This window comes from Myodes glareolus, chromosome 1 (genome assembly GCF_982192425.1).
Source record: "Myodes glareolus chromosome 1, mMyoGla1.1, whole genome shotgun sequence".
Taxonomy (NCBI): domain Eukaryota; kingdom Metazoa; phylum Chordata; class Mammalia; order Rodentia; family Cricetidae; genus Myodes; species Myodes glareolus.
Window position 1 is genome coordinate 113679909 of NC_142026.1, and position 21628 is coordinate 113701536.

Here is a 21628-nt window from a genome sequence, read left to right on the forward strand (position 1 = left end):
TTTCAAGTCAATTTGGATATTTTAAATCCTAATGATGAAAGGGCTACTTTGACAAATAATAGTTATTTCACAACAGGCATAAACCTAATAAGAGACTGTACTTTGTCTGAACCTGTTGTAGCAGATGTGCAAATATAAACTTCTCAGAAAATATAAACTATAATCTTAAAACTGCTTCAAATCCATCTATTAAAAGAAAATGTGTACTCAGTAACAGGATCACTGAAAAAATGAAGAGCAAAGCATATTAGTAATTGTTACAGATGTGAAAGGGAGGAACTTTGCAAAAAATTCAAGTCATTAATCAGAATAGGCCATTTTGATATTGTTTGCATTTTGATTTATTATTTTATTGAGGAGATTAAAAAAAACTCAAATCACTAAGAAGCATGTGTACATTTGGCATGGCTTACTATGTTTTAATGTCTTCTGCAAGCATAATAACATGCCACAAAACATAAAATGACATGCTATGCATATGATAACATATTAAACGGCAGGTATACTTTAACTGTATTTCCGAGGAACATTTACTCATGTTGGTTGGGGCTTCTTTTTGATTTGCAAATAAGTCCTTCATTTAAAGCAAGTAAAGGACTCACGCCTATGCTGACTTAACTATTAACTAACTTTTACACCTGCCTTTCAGGGTTCAGAAAAAGACCTCTGAAAAATTAGAGGCTGATAATTTACCCTTACCTTGCCACAGGCCATCAGCAGGTGCACAGACTAGTTTTTAAAGGGCATAATCTAATTATTTTCATATAATCTTTCTATAATCATCCAATTTTCATATAATCGACTAATGTGCCTTGTTTGCGTTTTTGTAGAGTGTTCAAGTGAATACTGCTCAGCAAAGAAGTCAGCATGAAGAAAGTTACAGTTTTAATCTTCAAATCAGAACTGGGATATTAGGTACATATAAAATAAAGCCCATAATGTACAAGCAGGCCTAACAGGTTAGCTATAAAAAAGAATACTCGGCTAATGTCCAATAACTTGCCTAAGACTCTGCCAGAAGGCAGAGATGATCAACTTCTATTATATTTTTAAAAGTCATACTACCAAATAAAAATATGATTGCACCAAGAATACTGAGAGATAGTTTTAGATATGTATACTTAAGTAATTCATCTCTTTTTTTTTGTTTTTTTGGAAAACGTATCTTGGAAATGCACTCTCAGGTACAGACAAGATTAAGAACTCGGCCTTTGCAGGGCTGGGAGTGCAGCTCAGTGGGAGAGCACCTGCCTAACATGCCAGGCCACAACTCAGTCCTCACTTCTAAACAAGGAAAAGCAAAACACCAGCTCAGTACAGAAATCAAAAGGGTGGTCTGACTCATTTGATGCAGGGCATCAATCCATTCAGGCACAGCCCTAACTCCATTAAAGGTAGTGCAAAAACAGGGTGCTATGTATGCCAAAGACAAGTCCCCGACCCAACAATGCTCATGTGTTCATGTAACAAATGAAAATAAAAAGTAAGTAAGTAAATTGAAAAGAGGGCTAGGCAATGTAGAACAAAGGCACAGTGGTGGTTTTGTTTTCAGGCTAATCTATATTTACTTATGTGGCACAGCATTACAGTGTTAAGAAGCAAAATCGCCCCTATAACCATATATTTAACTGAAAACTCTTCAGAATTCCACCTGGGACTATGAAGAAGCAGTTCACCATTTCCTGGGACAGAGGCTGAGAAATATTAGTTACTCCCTGGCCTCATGGCTAAAGAGTCACAACTAGCATTTAGCACTCTACAAGGCATGGGCTGTTTGCTGGCGCACTAGGAGCAAGAGCAAAGAAAGAACAGTAACAGGTAGGAATGAGAGACACTGAGGTTTCCAGACAAGTTCAAGATGTCAGTTAGGGTCCAGCACCAGCCATTTTCAAATCTTGGGTGATTCCCTTTCTATTTTGTTTTTGGGCACAAAAGGGGCTTAACAATGAGCTCTTCAGGCCAGGGAATACAAGGTTTGGATTTACAAATATTTCATGGTGATAATTTTAAGGACTGATTGCCTTCTTTTTCCCATAAATATATTGGCCTCTTAAACAATTAAAGAGCTCAAGGACAAAAGTTATGTAGAAATATACTTCTGCAAAAGTCAGACTTAATCTGTCCTGAGAACCTCAGGGTATCAGATAGGAAAAGACTTGTGATTCTGTGGGGAAGGGCCGAGACTGTTAGCAGGCTGAAGAACTGCAGCCGCGGGCAAAACATTCTTCAGTTTGTAGCAAAGGAACACATAGAGTAGCTGGTCCTACCTCAGAACAACCTATAAAAAGAGGGCTGGAGGTTTGGGAAGTTCACACACACACACACTCACATGCACACACACAGGTGTGTGTATGGTATGTATGCAAAAATGTGTTGACTGTATGGGGTAAAATGGTAAGAATTCATTAGTAGCTACCATTCATGATCCAGCCAAGGGAGCAGAATCGTAAGACAACAGTCAAGCACTACATGCATGAGAACCAGCTCCGACCTCAGGGTTCTTCTGGGGTCATTACTGTATACCTGCCATAAGTACTAATAACATCCCTGTTCTTGATTCCATGTGGATTGGGCTCTAATACTTCACAAATTAATAACAGAAATTCATCTATAATCATCTCAGAAACGACATAACAAGAAAACTGATGGGTTGTACTTTTTAGGGTTCTAGAATCTACATATGAAGCAGAAATTTGACACAGGTGCCATAGGAATGCCTGTAAGATTAAATTAGATTTCAAAAGTATGAAAATAATCTAAAGACTGAGTACATTACTCAAATACATTAAAAATAACAAATTTCCTAGTTCAGCTTCTAATTTTAGTAATGAATCAAACTTACATAATGTTGTGGCTACTCTCTTAGTGTATTTACTGAGGAGAACTGGACCGACCCTACAGTTGAATATTTTTTATGGTTTTGTTGGTGACTAACATCACATACATATCATACCTTAGATGATAAAAAACATTAAACTAATCAAATATATAATAAAGTCAGTTTTCTAGGAAGGCAATTTTTAATCACAAGACAATATCCAAATGTAGTTCAATATTGTTTCTATTTCCTTTAAAAATGATGAGCTGTTCCTCACAACAGAAAACGGTGAGTGATTTGAAGAGCTTGGAAGACATACCAACGGTGAGGAGACTATGCTGAAGGGAAAGCAGATATCCTCTAGATGACATCATCTGAGGAAAATTCCAACTGGAAGCTAGTTACCTGGGCTTATTCCATACAAGTATGTTCAGAGACTAAAAGAAAACACCATTCTATGTATGTTACTATAGTAAACAGTATAACTAACTGTCTTTTGTTGTCTAGACAACAGGTACAATGTCACTCCCATAATAATGCAGTAAAATAACTTTTAAGAGAAACTGAGCAATAGGGAATTCTTTTACTACAATAAAACATCCACTCTAAATAATATTATTCTAGAAAATAATTCAACTTAAAAGCAAGTATCATATTATATATTTACATTATTAAAAGTATAAATTATTTTAGTTGAAATATAAACACGTGGCTGTTAAGATTGCATATTATTTTCCTATATTTTGGCAAAAATTAGGTTTTCTTTTATTGTCAACATGAAATTAATTTCTTGTAGGGCTGTGACTTTGGGAAAGAGAAGGTGCAAGTGTTTTCAGGAATGGTGTCATCAACCAGCACCATCTTGTAGTTTCTTATCGGTCTTAACAAGGAGGGGGGAGAGGGAGGGATGGAGGAAGGGAGAGAGAGTCCCTTACCATTGGTGGTGCATCTACTTGACGGGTGAAAGGCCTTCTTTCTATGCTGATAAATGCTGCAGAAAGGAAGAAACCTTTGGTTATTATGCTCATTACCTTGAAAACATCATAGAGTTATAGAGTTCATAAGAAAGAAATGTTCCTCAGAAGGCAGGATTCGTCCAAACTGTCACCAATTCTCTGGTCAGGAACAGTTGGTGAGGTCAGCTAAGCCACTTTTCCTCCTCGGGTGGCATCTAGCAACTGTTGATGATGTATTCATATGCTGCTCTCAGCACAGAACTTCTACCATTATCTGGTCTCGGCTGCAATTCTTCTGGGAAAGTTCTATTTCTGACTTGAGGTCATTAGATTTATAATGTAACACCATAAAAGCTGTGAAAGAATCACTGCTTCCTTATTTCCCCAAAAGAATAAATAAATCCATTTGAATTTTTCTTTGATATGACTTCCTACTGTGATGTATTCTGTTATTTATTCAGTCACCACAGGCTGTCAGAAAGTTCTGCTTTCTCTCTCTTTACAACGGCAACAATAAGGCTAATCTTGAGAAATACCCTTTTATCACATGTAGACTTATCTTTTTGTTCCCAGTGTCCTTTATTGCATTTCTTTGTCATAAGAATCCTGTAAAATACATAACACCCCGCATCTGATCTGTAAGACATTAGTTCAAAGTCAGGCACAAGCTAAAAATGAACACAGATGTGGGTCTCACTTACTTTTTAGTGTCTGTCCAGTAGCAAACATGTGAGTTTGTAACAATATATTAGAACAGTTTGATCAAATAATGCCAATGGCTGTCACACAGATGCTGGCGGTGAGAACTACGAAGTCTACTACTAGCAATTCACAAAATTCCCAGGATAAGCAAAATGCTAAGTTTCACTCTTTTGTAAGTACTTATCTGACTTTCTTAAAGTAAAAAGGGTGAAGAGGGATCAAAAAAAACCCTATAATATCTTTAAAAATGAAGCATAATACATTTAAGAATGCAGCTTTGCTTCATTTAAACTTTTTTTTCTTCAAGAGCTGAGTACAGTGGTGCATGTCAGCACTGAGGAAGCTGAGGGTGTCTGTCACAGTCCTCTAGAGACAGAAAAATAAGAAATAAGTAACTTCTAGTCAGAAAACAAAACAAGCCTTCAAGCAATACAAAAACAACTCCTCCCACATTTTCAGGGCCTATTGTTTGCCAATAGCTTATGAAGTACTTTAGAGCCTTGGTCCAACCAACTAATATTTACTGAGTGCCTATCTGGTACTCAGAGAAAAAGATGAAATAGTGTAATAAAACAGAACTGTTCTGGACTGAAAAAATAAAGTAGAGCAAACGAGGCAGGGTTTTTCCTTAAGTGTAAAGTCTTTAAGGTAACCCCAAAGAAAAGACATTCATTCACAGACTGATCTTACCTTTGAGTCAAAAAAAAGACAAAAATTGGAAAAATTTTAAACAATTTTGGTTTTTGTCATTTTGTGCAATTTCTATTGTCCCGCATATCTTCTACCCTAGCTGCAATCAATGAGCAGAGTGGGGAACGGCTCATTTGCTTTCATGTGAGAGTTGTCTTGTTTAGTTAGAAATAAAAAGTAATTTAAAAGGATAAGAACAAAACAAAACATTCCCTTTATTCACATTCTTAAAAGCTTGAACAACAATTGCAGAGGAAAAAAAAAGGAAATCTTTCAGATTTCAGTTCGATAGTTTTACAAAGCCAGTACTACTTTTCATGTATGATACTGGTACTGTGGTTACATAGTAAAGTCCTTCTTTTCATCAGATGTATGAAGTTTCCAGAAAGAAAAGCAGATATAAATTTATAGCACTATTTTAGTTTTGTCTCAGCATTTGATTATCAACCACATGCCTATAATGACAAACATGTTAATTATGCAAGTTGTTATAATATATATTTATACTTATATACTGACTGACTTGCTCAAAAGTAATATTTGGTGCTGGAGATATGGCTCAGTGGTTAAGATCCCTGACTGCTCTTCCAGATAACACAGGTTCAATTTTCAGAACCCACAAAGGTACCCCAAACTGTCTGTAACTCTAATTCCAGAAGATTCAATGCCCCCTTCTGGCCTCCATGGGCACTGCACACACAAGGTGCACATTCATTTAGGAAAACCACTCATATATAAAATACAAAATAAAATGAAAAATTTCAAGTTATATTTATTGAAAAGTAGTAATTTTTACCAAACCAGAGGGATGAATTATTTATAACCCTCTCATTAGTTTTTGCTGCTTTATAATTAACAAAAACTATCTTTGTAGGTTCAGTGGTTGAGAACACTGGCTGCTCTTCCAGAGGACCTGATTCTTGGCACCCACACCATGGCTCACAAGCATCTGTAACTCCACCTCCAGGGAATCCAACACACTCCTCTGGTCTCTGAAGGCATTAGGCACATATGTGGGCAGGCCTGTACATCCAAGCAAAACATTCATATAGACAAAATAAAAACAAAATAAATTCTATTTTAGGGATAATTATTCATATTACAATCAATTTATCAATAACCTAATTTTGGAGACATACTGTTTGTATTCAAAAACTGACAGGAATTTATGAGATATGTGAACTCAGTTGCTTGTCCACTCACAGTTCTCAGAAGAGTTCCCAGCCTATGCCACTCTTAGAAGATCTGTTCCACTCTTTCTCAAATACTAATAAAATATTAAATTCACACCAGAGGTGTAGCATACACTTATAATCCCAGCACTTAGAAGTTTGAGGCAAGGGATTACTGGACCCAAGAATAGCCTATGTTATACAGCATGACTCTCTCTCTCTCTCTCTCTCTCTCTCTCTCTCACACACACACACACACACACACACACACACACACTACACTCCTGCCTTGGTTCTTGCTTGGAGAGACACTATTTTCTAGATAACACTTACTGTCTTTCTTCTGTCAAACTCTGTTCAAATATCAGCTTTTTAAAGAGAATATTCTTTGACTAATCTATTTAAATAGCAACTATTAGGCCAGTGAGAACTTACTGGGTAAAGGCACTTAATGCACAAACCTAGACTTGAGTTTAATCCCTGGAGCCCATACAGAGGTGGAAGGAGAGACCTGACTCTACAAAGCTTTTGTCTGACTTCCTCCACCCCCACAAACCCATACAACAATGAAGTTAAAAATAAATAAATCAATTAATAAAGCAATCGTCCTTATACTGCATGTGATCCTATCCTATGGTTTGGATCTTAAATTTTCTCTACACACCATGTATTGGAAGCCTGATCAATGGATTAGTTTTTCCATGGGAAAAACTAAGGTTGCTAGTACTGTGCCCTGGAAGGAGACAATAGGGTTGAAGATCTTCCTGCTCTCTGTCTATCATCAAGTGAGCAGCTGTGCTAGGTCATCCACTCCCTGCCATGTTATTGTGCTTGTCATGGGCTCAGAAGCCAATGGGGACAATGGATCACAGCATCTGAAAAGTGAGTCCAACTCCATCTCTACTCTTTATTTGACTATCTCAAATATTTCATCATTTTAATGAAGAGCATATACGTTTTCTCTACATTACATGCCATTTCTTCTATGTTTATTTATTTACTTATTTATTGTATTTTTCACTACAAGGCTAAGATATACCCAACATTTATCTATATAGGATTATCTAGAATACCAATGAAAGATTTGTAAATTTAGACTTTCAATGGATCTAGTGCCCTCAGGCAGAAACACTACTGGGTCCTTACTTAATATATGATTTTGCATTTCAGATCTGAATATATAAGAATAAAGTATCTTTATAATTAAAACAAAACAACTAAAACTAAGAGCAAAGTTTAAGAAAGCAAACAGTGAAGAAATGGTTTATTTATTAGATTGGCAAGATGTTGACAATTTTGGAAGATGGGAATCTAATTACATTATTTACAAATAATGGCAATAATAAAATTTAATTTCTAAAGAAAAATTATAAGTTTTAAGCATAACCATGATTTAGAAATTTCCTATGCCTTTAATTAAAGAGAAGTCAGATTTAAAAACATCCTATCCATTTTCTCTATAAAAGATCACATTCCTGAGTGTCCCACTGAGCCATCATCAGAGAGGTTTTCTCTAGCAGGAGATGAGCACTAACAGAGACCCACAACTGGACAGTGTGCAGAGTGAGACCTGGGAGTACTCAATTCTAAATGGGCTGCTTCATCAAACCCTCCCCATTCAGGGATCAGGAAAGTATACAGAAGAGGAGAAAGAAAGACTGTGAGAGCCAGGGGGGATGGAGGACACCAAGGAAACAGTGCCTTCCTGACACAACAGGACTGCACATATGAACTCAGAGACTGTGGCGAATCCAAGCCAGATAGACTCTACTGAGAGGGGAAGTGGACACAGGCCTCCATTCCTAACACAGAATCTATCTCCAACTGATTATTGCTTGCTAAGAAAAACTATTTTTTTCCAATGGAGTCTCACTGGTTATACAAACCACACTTAAGTGCAGGCTCCCTACCCAACAATAGATGGCCAACACAAAATTGGTGCGGGGAAAATTGTCTGTATTCTGTCAATCATGTTTTAAATAAAACGCTGATTGGCCAGGCAGGAGGTGTAGGCGGGAAAACCAGACAGGAAGTGGAAATGATGCAAGGAGAGCAGGAGAATTCTGGGGAGGAGGAAGTTGATTCCTCCCACTCCTGCCCAGATCACCCAAGCAGCAGGATGTGAGCTGCCCCACTGAAAAAGGTACTGAGCCACATGGCTAACATAGATCAGAAAAATGGGTTAATCAAGATGAGAGAGTTAGCCAGTAAGAAGCCTGACCTAACGGGCCAACCAGCTTTATAACTTGCAGAGATCCATGTGTGATTTTTCTCTGGGACTAAACAGCTGGGGGACAGGGCGGGAAAGAAACCCCCAAACAAGCAGACCCCCTCATGTTACACAAAATGAGCTTAATAATATTTTTGGAGATGTTTTATCTTATAATGTTTTACTTGGGAAAGCTTTTTTACTTATTTGTCTTTTGCTTATCTGTTGTGGCTGTGATGCAACATTTTTTATGGGTTTTGTGTGTGTGCGCATGTATGTGTGTCTTGCATGTTTGCTTTGTTTTATTCTTTTTTCTTTTTAATTGACTTTTTTTTTTCCTAAAGAAAGAAAGAAATAAGACATGGAGTTGGATGGGGGTGTGTGGAAAGGGTCTGGAAACTGTGATCAAAATATACATTTGAAAAAAATTAATTTTCAGTAAAAAGTTCATTTATAATTCTTATAACTGCCTTTGTCACTAGCTTTTTAAAATTGTTTTGCTTTCAACTCTTTAAATACTTACTTCAAAATACAGATTAAAAGACTAAGATAATGTCTTCGTAATGTCACTACCAAAGGCAGCAGCGCACGCCTTTAAACCCAGCACCCAGGAGACAGAGGCAGGTGGATCTCTGTGACTTTTAGGCCAGTTTGGTCTACAAGAGCTAGTTCCAGGAAAGCTACACAGAGAAATCCTGTCTCAAAAAAACCAAACAAACAAACCAAACCAAAACAAAAAACAAAAACAAAAACAAAAAACAAAACAAAACAAAACAAACAAACAAAAAACAAATAAAAAAGTCAAACCAAACAAAAACAAAAAAGAAGCTCAGGGATTATTAAATGGCAAAAATGAGAAGCCCAATCCCTTCCTATTTTTCTCAAATTCAAAAGCCATAACTATGCGGAGCTCAGTCTCAACCAAAAGAAGGACAAATACACAGACCAAGCACACACACCTACAAGTGCATGGATGTATCTCCTGTCTATATGACAACACGAATGCATTACTCACTCTCAGGACACTGCAGCCCTGTCAGCAGCTCTAGTCCTAAAAGTAGGGTAGCCATTGAATGCCCACAGGACTTGGGATACACTAGTTCTGCCAAAGCTCAGTGACAAAATTCAGAATCTCAGGTCTGAACTACCATTTAGCAAATCCCTTGAGCAGACAATAGTACTCTATATTGCAGACACAGCACAGATTTCTAAATGTGACCATGGAACTAAGAACATTTTATAAAGTTATACATGAATCAGATTTATTCTCTCCTTGTGTCCCCACAGCGTGGTTTAAACTCAGGGCCGTCATAGCACCATGGCTTCTTTGCCTGCTGGTCTCTAGACTGGGGGAGCACGAGGACACACTCTCATGTACTCCTTACCACGTGCTGGGCTGCGGCCCTGACCAGAGCAGGCCCTCAGGAATTGCATGGACTACTTTTTTAAGTATAAGTATTTATTTTTTAAAGCCAAAGAACTTTTATTAGAAGATTTCTGTCAAAAATAAAGTGCTTCTGATTCTACTTTAAAAAGGGTTAAGAACTGTGCAAAAGTCATTTTTAAATTCACTAGTTATGAAAATATGCTATGCACATTTTCAGAGAGAAAATTACATTGCAATGAGCACATAGTCTCCTTATTAGACATTTGTAAGGCAAACCCTTCCACACTATTCTGAAGCACTGACCAATCACCCTGCTCAGTCATTTGTCACTTTCCGTATTCCTCATCACCCTGGCTCGCAGCCTGGCAGGCAAGGTGCTGACTAAGAACAACACAAAGAGCCATTCTTTACATTTCATTCATTTTTTTTATCTTTCAGGGAAACAGCTTCCTGAAAATGTATACTTAAAATTCTGGAAAATACAAATCAACATTGCTTTGATCTTGAGGTCTCTAGACTTACCAGAAGGTCAGGATCCTGGACCTAATTTCCACTGTTAGTTGATTATTTTCAATACATGATGGATATTCATTTCCAGAACACATTACCAGTAAGTTTTATGATATCATAGACACTCACTACTCAACCCAAACTGAATAAACCACAAAATGCAAAAGCACACACTTAAGTTCTTTCAGGGAAGCCTTGGGACTCTCAGTTCAGACCCTAGGTGGGCAGCTGTCTGAGAAGGAGTAACTGAGAACTTAACGTAGACAGCTCTTTTCCTCCCAGAGCTTGTAACACTGACATCTTAAGATGCTTTAAAACCCGAAGTTTATTTTGTTAGAGCTCTAATTAAGTATTAGCTTGAGTCAGACAATCTTACATTCTTAATCTAAGTCATAGATTATATTTTATCTCTTGTTAAGGAAGGAAGCATGAGGAACATGCATACTTGGTTATAGAAATGCCCACTCTAAGTAAATTAGTAAATAAAATACTATTAAATATTATTTAAAAATTGTAGACTCCTAGAATGGCTGTGAGCAGCACTGGTGTGAGACACGTGACCGCACTGGTCATGTGTAACTGGAAGGGGCGCGGTGTCCACGCACTGCTTAGAACAGAAGGTGAATCACTGTGACACTAAGCAATTAGAGGATAGCCTAGTAATGATGGCATATTCACTTCCTTAAAACCATGCTTTAAGTTTATTATCAGGGTAGAGATTAAAGAAAAATTTGTCCTAAAATTTGAGTACTTTGAACTAAATTCTAATATTACTTTATATGCCTTATTATATGAAAATCTTAAAAGCTGTCAACTTTAAAATTATAAAAATAGTAAGATGTCATAAATGGTTGACAGTAACCTATATTAAGACAGTAAGCGATTTTATTCTCAAGTGTGCAAATAATGGTGAAATTATACCTGGTCAAAGTAATTTAGTCATTTTATAAGCAGGCCCCTCTTGCTTTCCTTTAGTCCTTACCTTGAGTGAACTAACTGCCAACACTGCTCTCCCTGGAGGCACCGCATGAACTTACAAAAATGCAGCATTTCGGCAATGGCAGGAATTACTCAGTCTTCTACTTGGAATGACAGAACAGAAAATGCTTCTGCCGTGGAAACATTTTAATTGGTACTCTAAAAAGCTGTATTTTGAAATAATACATATGTACCAGAGGAATAAGAATTTTAACAAAAAAGAGTCATTAAAGTTTGTCTTTGAACATTGTGCTTTCCCTTTGTAACATTTAGTGGGAAGTTAGGAAATTTCAAAAGAAGGGTTACTCAGTAGAGCGATTCTGAATGCAGCCATACAACAGACTTCTGCAACTTCTACTATATTGGAAGCTACATATATTTTGGCATTTAAATATTTCTACCAGCACTAAACATTACAAATAAACACTACCACTAATTTTCCATCACAAGATGAGAAAAGGTCACTCAAGGTCATAGCATAAATAATGGAATATATATCTAAATTCTCTTGGCTTAGTGCTACTAGAATCTCATGCATCAACTTAAATGATAAAAGTAAGAAATATATAGAATCTCTCTGCAACTCATTCAGCATATTTTTTGCTACTTTTTGAAACAAGATCCTAGATACAACCCAGGCTGGCTTCAAATTCCCTTTGTAGTGAAGGTTAACCTTCAACTCAGGATCCTTTTGGTCCCAACCTCCTGAGAATAGAATTTACAAATACATGTCACCATGCCTAGCAACAAGATTTCTTTTAATAACATGGTCAAAATTGGGTTGATAAAGGAATCTAAACCCCATCTAAGGAAATATGTTATTAAAAGCATTATTCATATCGAATTAAAAACCAACAATTCTTTAACAAATGATTTTCTTAGGATCAGATAATGAAAACTTAAATAGAAATAGATTAAATAGAGCTGAATTATGTATGATATCTACAGGTCATATAAAGTTTTTAAACTAAAGTTTGAGTTCCAAAGTCACACTACCTACATTTCACATACTTAACAGTCACACGAGTCTTAGGGGCTACTGTAATGGACTGTGCACATCTGGACTTCAGGAAAGATGTCCAGGCCGAATGTAAAACATTAGACAGTCACTGGTATCTCAGTTTTGATTTTAAGTTCTGTAGCTACCAAGGATGCCAGTATATGCAGGTAACAAAAAAGAGCTGAACTGTGGAGGAGTAGTCTGTTGAGACATGTCAGGAACCAGGAAGCATCCAGCATAAGAAAATAAAGAGGAGGGACTTATAAGATAAGAGAAAAATCAAGAGAGTGTGGTGACCGGAAACCATGCACTAAGAAGTAACCAAACGTATCAGAAGCTGATGATGGGTCAAATAAGATAGGGAGCAGAACTGCCCACCGGGACTAGCAGCGCCAGGGCCGCTGCAGAACTCGAAAAGAACAGATAGGAAGTTCAAACCCAGAACAATGGAAATGACTAGAAACCTCTCCTAGAAACTTTCCGTGGGGTGGGTGCTGCGGTTGGTATGAACGCCATCCTGGCTATCATAAAACCTATGAACATGGAGCCAGCATATCCGGCGGAAGTTGAACTCAAGGAAACCTGAGAATAGCAAAGACTCAAAGGTAAAACATTTTTAAGGCAAATAGGTTGCCAGCCCTAAATAACAGGGGTGTGTGTGGGGGGGAGGATGGGGGAGTGAGGAGGAGTTGTCCAGCATTAACCACAGACAGGGAGAAGAAGAATCAGTTTCCGAAAGAACACTGGGAGGAGTGAAGGCTTCTAGAGTAAAGACCCTGTCCCAGGTATTCTCATTTTGCAATTATTCTGACATTCTTTTCCTATTTATCTGAAATATATATTGTGCATTATTTGTTCTAGCCACAAATAAAAAACTTTAATAGATGGACATGGGCAAACAAACCAGTGAGATTACAGTTCTTCACAGAGTTGAAGAGGTAAGCCATATTTCTAACTGCTTCTCCATCTGAAGACATGACCAACAAATAAAGAAAAGCCACTGGCATGAAGTAAAACATAGAACACGCATGCCAATATAGATGAAAATGGAGATCAGAACTTTGAAAGACTTAGGCAGATGTAATGACACCTATAACATGTGACTACTGGAGAAGTCATCCCAGACAGAAGAGGGGGCAGCCTATCAATTGAGAGAGTTAAAACAAGGAAACTAGAGAACTCTGGGGTAGACAGAAGGAGGGAGGTGTCAAAGGTGAGTCCCACGCTTTCATCAGCAAGAATGGCACTGTGGTCTCACCCATGAGACCACTTCAGAAATCACAGACACTTCTCTGAGGACTGTACACTCAAGGCAACATGGCATTCTGCTGCATCCATAGAAACGAATTAGCATATATATCTTGCTACACATTTGTAAGAATAAATGTTTTCTGTCAGATTAGATTTTATATTTATTTCAGTCACACACATAATAGCTCTGTTCAACTTTTCCTAATCTTTACAATTTTATATTTGAACTTTCTATAAAAAGATGTCACAGATAACTTTCAAATCTCCAGAATGAAAATAGATAAAATTAAATATTTAACACGCCAACTGGAAAGCTTTAGAAAAAGTGAATATCAAGAGTATCATTAAGATATAAATTTACACTTTGGTTATGTTAGGGTTACATAGTTTTTATATTAAATAGTAAATTAGACCTTATTTAAAGTTTTCCTACAGCTTACAATTTCTAGTTGCATGTTTTTATTTTCCATTGGCAATTAGTATACCAACTGTGCAAATACTGCAATACGCTATGAAGGCTCCTGAAAAGAAAAATCCAAACAAACAAACACCATAGCAGCACACAATGAAGTGACTAAGAAGTAAGAGTTGAGTAAGTTTCTTATTTTGAACAGATGGGGGAAAGGCTGAAAGTTGTAAGGCTTAAACCATATGGACTCTATAAAAACTGAATAAAAATGATTTTCTCAGAACATAAATGTCTAGGAAACAGCAGGCAGATACAAGCTCATTTGAATCTTCTGACTTAAATGAGAAAAGTTTACATTCTCATATAAAAATTCATATTCTCCCTCCTAAACTAGGAGGGAATTAATGCTCCATGGGGATAGTCATGATAAATGCATATCCCTGGGCATGGCAATCATCCATTAATGTTGATAATAATATTTTTAAAAATGAGAAATTACATGTAGCATATATTTTAAACTATCAACAGTGTTAGAAACAATCCAATTATAATAACGTTAATTACTATTATAAATGGAGGCTAAATTAATAATAGTAGATTAATACCAATCACTGAATACTTAAGAACAATCCTCTTCTGGGGAGTGAAATAGTAACCCACACCTTTAATGCAGACATCAAACACAAGGTTCACAGGTTCCAAGTACAAAGACAAACTCTAATAAATGAAGTCTCTGTTTTGAACAAGGGAATATAAATAATGATGTGTTAAAGGACAAGTCCAAGCAATTAAGATCTGCCAGTGATCAGAAAAATTCAAATATGAAATGTGTCCCATCCTCAGACGCTGGGGTTGACTGATGATTAGGGGGACAGAATGGCATGACCATCGGCTTTGGAAGGAAGTCTTGACCTCTGGTAGATTGGAGGGATGGCTTCAGAATTTACATCACTACATATTCATCCTAGCTTTACTTTTATAATTAAAAATTATGTTAGTTATGGAATAAGCTACTATTGTTGGATGAGTGCTAGAAAATTAAAGTGGTATCCTCTACATTGGGTTGCTCCGTCATTTTACAAGTGATTTCACACTGCATGTTTCCATGTTAGATCTCGAAATTCTTCATGAAAAAGCAGGAAGATGAGGCATGATAGTGTCCACTTAATACATGGGAGTCGCTGCAGACTCTTTCCACTCCTCAGCTTTAAAGGTCCTCTCTCTTTAATATGTACTAACTCTTAAAACACTCAGTTCAGCAATTACTGACTATTTCAATTCTGTCTTGCCTTGACCTGGGCCCTAAGTCTGACTTAGGTGTTCTTTACTGAACGACACTCATTTGCTTTCTTGTCCGTTTCTGACAACAACAGTAACGACAAAACCTGCTGATTCTTTGAAGGCAAGGTCTTAAAAAAAATTGATTTTAAGGTGTGGGGAATCAAACCCAGGGCCTTAAGCATGCTGACCACAACTACTGGCTCCTCCCATCTATTTAAGTTCTTACTCTCATCAGTCAGCATCAGCATACTGTTTGGTCGACTGACCGCTCTTTAGAAGAAGGTAAAATAGTTAGGTGACTTGCTGAGCAACAACGGCAGAACAGTTTATTAGGCCAGGTCTTAAATAAGATTTCCTCTGTTACTTTAGCTGGAATGCAAGTTACATGATTTCAAAATGAGAATGGGGAAACTGTGGATAACCTCATGATATTTAATCTCTAAATATTTTGTGTATTTCAAAGTCAAAAATATTTTTACGAACCTAGCAATACTGTGAAGTAGGAAATGTAGGTGCATCTAGTTGGAGAGGGGTGTATATGCTGAATTCTAAAAAGTGATTTTTTTAAAAAATAAAGTCTTTCTTTCAAAAACTACACATTAAAAAGCACTCTGATTCTTTTTAATAACATAAAGTACAGTTAAAGATACCTGCTTACAGAAAAATCAGTTAATTCTGTAGATTATCTTTAATCTATGAGAATTAATTAATTCTTTCCATTTATCTCACCACTGAATTGAAATTCTGGAATTTTGAAAAGTTTGAAATAAGAATTCAATAGACACTCTTTTTCAATGAACAGTTTGAAGTTCATTAAGTAACACTGGCAGAGAGCTCTGCCAACTCTGATGGGCTGAGAAAACTCTTTGAAGCTTAATTTACTTTCTTTAAAATGGAAACCCCCTCAACATCAGCTGTGTTTATTGAGTCATTCTATCTCCTATTTTTTGCCAAAATGTATTTTTCCTTTGAAATGCAAGAATCATCATGTTTCCAGGTTAGATGTAATCCAAACCCAGGTTTGTAATTAAAAAGATATGAAGATTAAATGAATAAAGTTACTTTATCTTGCTTGACTTATCTATTTAATCTGAATTACATTTAATTTAGAGAAATGATATGAAAAATACACCGAATACATAAAATAATCTCTTTGAACAATAATTTGCAGAGATGATACAAACACTGCACTGCCAGCAACTAATTTTTTTCATATTTTCTCCCCATCTACTCATAGCAATGAGTATATTATTAACTAATTATTAACAGTGATTGGGTATATTATTAACTAATCCACACTTAGGATTTTGCTTTGTGGTCCAGGTTGGTCTTGAAGTTGTAGGCTCGGGTCTCCTTCCTGCCTCAGACTTCTGAGTGAGTGGGACACCATGTATGTACTCCCATGCCCAGTGTCATATTTTAAAATCTATCTCAACAGCAAAGACTTACCAAGGTGGTTGAATGGGACCTAGATTTAGGCAAAACAACACAGAATAAAATGTCTCTCCAGAGAGCCTCTTTATTTCACTAGAGATCAAATGCCACATTACACTAGAACCCAGACTTCAAGAAAAAAAAACAAAAACAAACAAAAAAACAAAAAAAAACCTGTAATAAATGGCAAACACAATTCTATTTAAAGGTCAAAGGAAATGTGAATTTATTAATAATCAAGAATTAAGAAATCACCTAAGTCTCAAAAACCATACTTTCCCAAATAGCACTGTTCAAGTTTCTATTTTTCTGAAAAACCTGGCAAAGTGACTATCTGCTACTGGCAGAAAAGAAGCTAGAAGCACACAGAAGCACAGTCTCTCTGAGGCCCTTGAACAAGGAGACTCCTTGCCCTCCTAAATTCGTGCCCTCCTTAGGGATTGCCAGTCTGAATGGGTGAGAATGAAGCATTGAGTTAGATGGAGCTGCTACCGGCTGCATGACTCATGGCAAGCCATTCCCCCACTTCTCAGATTCACTGTAAGTTCACCGAATGACAGGTTCAAGCTCTTGGAAGATTTAAATGATTTTACTCAGCATGATTCATGTTTAACTTCTATAGAATTTTGTTGTGGAGTAAATGAAGATACACATAACATTTCAAATGATTCTGTAAAGACGAGGTGCTATTAGTTGGTATTTCTTTATCATATTAAAAATATATGGAAGCAATTTTGATTTTCCAATTTAGTGGCATATAGGTTTTAGAAGTATGTCCTTATGAGTCTCTGGATTTCATCACTGTCTGTTGTTATGTTCCCCTTTCATCTCTAATTCTATTAGTTTGGACCATCTCCCTTCATCTTTTAGTTAAATTGGCTAAGGGTTTCTCAATCTTAATGATTTTCTCAAAGAACTAATTATTTTATCGATTATTTATATTGTTTTTGATATTGTTGTGTCTATTTTATTGATTTCATCCCTGAGTTTGAGTATTTCTTGTAATCTTCTTTTAGGCATTATTTCTTCTTTTTGTTCTAGAACATTCAGGTGTGCTGTTAGCTTACAATTTTGAGAGCTCTCCAATTTTTGAAAACACTTTATATATATATATATATATATATATATATATCACTATATCATAAAGCATACATGAACTGTAACCTGTAATTTCACCTAAAATATAAGAATTAGAATTTCATTTAAAAAATTACTTAATAAAGGTATAGTTCAAAATTTAAAAAGGTTGACTTATTTATTATTTCCTTATCAGGGGTTTGGAGAAATATCTCAATGAATAATACCTAAAGTAGGTATTTCATTGCAGCCCCTTCCCACTTTAGCTTGTTTCTCACATAAGTTTTAAAACATAGTTTCTCTCATAGCATGTGATATACTTCTCATAGTCATGCCTTGGGTAACTTATTCTCTATAGAAAATTGAAAGTGAATTCCTGGTTTAGTATAGTTTAACCACAATCTGTCTTTGCCACAGGCAACTGAGCAGGGGGCGGAGCACTGCACCATGAAGATGTGACCTCAGCAGTAGGGCTGGAGGTCAGGCAGCAGAGGTTGGCCTGGATGTGCAGTCCGGGAGCCTCATAACTGCTCTGTGCTACTGCTTTCCAGCGACACTCTTTTTAAACCTGCGCTTTCAGAATTCACCACACGAGCTTAATTTACTACAAACTCAGTTATCTCCCCAAGCACAGCATCTGTTTCTTGAAAGCAGGGACTGTAATACTACACATCTTTAAAAGGCTATAACAAAGAACCATTCACAACGATTTCAGAACAAAGTATTTTCTAACGTTTGAGGATTGTAAGCCATTTAAGAAAGAAATGCTTACTTTTCTAGCATTCCCAATTTCCTAGAACTTGCCTTGAATAAATAAGGTTAACATAAACTCACTTCAGAGTATAAGTTCATACAAGCACTTTTCTACATAGTCTATGGCGCAAAGTCCGTTTCTATTAGTGCTAATAGGTCATCCATTACATTTCTGGACGAAAGCTTTCTCCTGTACTAAACACTGTAGGGCCTGCACATTTCATCTGGGCTTTTAGTGAAGGTTTATATCTCAGTGTGTGTGTATATAATGTGTGTGTGTGTGCGCGCACACACACACACACACACACAAATAAATAGATTTCAAGATTTATTTTATTTTTAGTCATGTATGACCATATATGTGTATATATGGGTACGAGCTCCTTTGAGTACAGGGACCTGTGGAGTCCAGAAGAGGGCTTTGGAGTTCCAGGCTGCTTGTCAGAGGAAATTGAACTCAGGTTCTTTGCAAAACAAATATTCACTCTTACACACATAGTCATCTCTCCAACCCCTAAAATTTCTATTTTTATATATTATATGCACATTATTTGTTTTGGTGTTTCTATATTTCATATCCTAACATATTTGTATAATTAAGAACACCTATTTAGCCACATTTAAAATTTATTTGAATAATAGACAAGTAGTAAATTTTTTTCTAAAATATTTTTATCAATTCTTTAAGAATGACATATGATTTATTTTGAACTTACTCACTACAACTCTTCTCTCAATCTCCTTCTAGACATACCCCCTAGAATTACAGAATTTTCTGATAGAAACCAAATGCCTCAATTGTCTGCAGGGTTGAGAAAACTAAATCCGAAAGACATTGTTCAAGACTCTACAGTCAATTACAACTGGGGCTAGGGCTGAACACCAGTTCATCTGGCTGTGAGTGACAATTTTTTTCCACAAAGACTAACTTGTTTGTTTGTTTTTTGAGACAGGGTTTCTCTGTGTGTAGCCCTGAATGTCCTGGAACTCACTCGGTAGTCCAGGCTAGCCTTCAACTCAAGGGATCCACTGCCTCCCAAGAATGGGATGCCCAGCTAGTAGTCATTTACCACTGATCATATATTTTATCTTATATATAATATATATAAACTTTCTAGGAAGGTTATGACTTAAAATGAGGTCAAGCATATTAGTGACCAAAACAAAGTCAGGCATAGCCACATTACCTGCATCCTACAGCTCACTGGCAATGCCTCTGAGATAGTACGCCTCTGAATAGACACACATGATACAAATATGCAAACTCACAGAACTCACTGCTATGAAAGTCTGAGGCAAATGGAACGACTCCCACCTAAGTTGCTGAAGCTTGCACGAGCCCCTTTGTGAGATCCAGCTGTTTCTCCATTCTGAATCTTTATATTATCTGTTTCTGTGAGAATCACTCTCCCTGCTGCTAGAGACTTCCCATCTGTCCTTCCTGTTCTTTCCCTCCACAGAACAGGAACGTCTTTATGCTATCTATACCTTATTGGCTGGCAGGCATAAAAAATTTCTCAAACTGATTTAAGATAATATAGCAATGCAACCAGATACTCAACATCTATGCCTTTGAGACCAAGTTTCTTCCCAGGGGGGAAAAAAACTGACTCGGCAGAAAAACGTTAAGAACTGATGGACAAGAGCGATCTCTTCCTTTCTAGTCATTGAAAGGAAAACCTTTAACTCAAGTCAAATATTCCTGTGCAGTATATGGAATAAATGTGTGATGGGTACACTACATGGTACACTTTCCATAATATATAACAGTGATAGGTATTACTGTTATAAATTCTGGTGGACATCTAAAGCATTAGAAATTAAACTCCTAAGATGTGGAAAAACTTAGTTATTGTAGTGCTTTAAAATTAGGATTTCATGTATTTTTAGACTTGGCTTACAAGCATGTTTATGATGTAGATGTCAAATTTATATAGTACTTTACACTTACAAAATGTTTTTTTTTGTCACTTCAAACTTAAGAGTTACCTCACTAAATACCATTTTCAGTTTTGTAATAAAAATTCTAAGACAGGTGTAATAATAGTTACAACAAGGATTATATGTTAGATTTCTAAATATATAGCTCAATAAATACTGAGAAAAAAATTTCTAAATCTAAGCATTTCCTCATTAAAGTATATAATTTATATAGAGATTAACATAACCTCTATAATGATAAATTCCAAATGTCTTCACAGAAGAAAAGTGATATGGCTCCCAAATTTCTGGGTAAGTTAAATTCAACTATTCAAGTTTAAAATTTTTATATTAGTCTCTTCATCACAGATAAGTATTTTGTAATTTTTCAGTTCTTGATTAAATAATTTTTAATTAGAAAAAATAGAAGAAAGAAAGAATACTAGCAGTAGTAAAGAATACTATGTAGTAGAAAGAATATTGTAATTTACAAACAGTTAAAAATAAAATTGTCTATAAGCCATAGTTCTTTTATTCAACTGAAAAACTCAGTCAGATTTAATATTGTACACGTCTAAATATTGTTTGAAATGATCTCCTTAACAGTATATAAGCTCAAGGTAGTTAATGTTAACATTACCAATTCTGAACTTTACAATCATTGCTATTTTAGGAAACAAAATTATTTCTTTATGAAAAGGGGGGAGAGATGCTTGGAGAGCATCTCTTTTGTCAAGTGTGAGAATTGACTATTAGATTGCAGAAGTGTTATTTCTGAATAGAAATAAGTACATTCATTAAAAAATAGCACTGAACATTTAAACAAATATGCAAAGCAGGAAGCTGCTCACCAGTCTGAGGGAACCCAAACTGATGAATAATCTCATCCGTGGTCAGCACAAACGACTGCTTCACCCTCTGCTTCTTTGTAGGGCCTGGTGGTGGTGAAGTCATTGAGAGATTTTTGTTGACCTGTAATAGGAAAGAGAAATCAGAAAGCACCTTAGATTTCCTGGGTTATGGATGCAAAAACTAGATGAGAAAGATTTGCTTAGTATCCAAAACAGGACATGCAACAGAT

General features: G+C 36.2%; 1 protein-coding gene across 7 annotated transcripts in view; it reads right to left on the bottom strand.

The window, feature by feature from the left end:
* Positions 1-21628, bottom strand: part of Ahi1 (Abelson helper integration site 1) — a 200696-nt gene that overhangs the window by 108192 nt on the left and 70876 nt on the right. For all 7 annotated transcript variants that reach the window (XR_015001719.2, XM_085689094.2, XM_085689079.2 and 4 more), the window contains exons 18-19: positions 21399-21519; positions 3754-3809 (exon numbers count right to left, since the gene is read on the bottom strand). Coding sequence is in view for 6 of the 7 variants with exons in the window: in XM_085689094.2 (XP_085545220.2) it covers positions 3754-3809; positions 21399-21519 (177 nt within the window). In the remaining variant the exon portion in view is untranslated. The remainder of the gene's footprint in view (positions 1-3753; positions 3810-21398; positions 21520-21628) is intronic.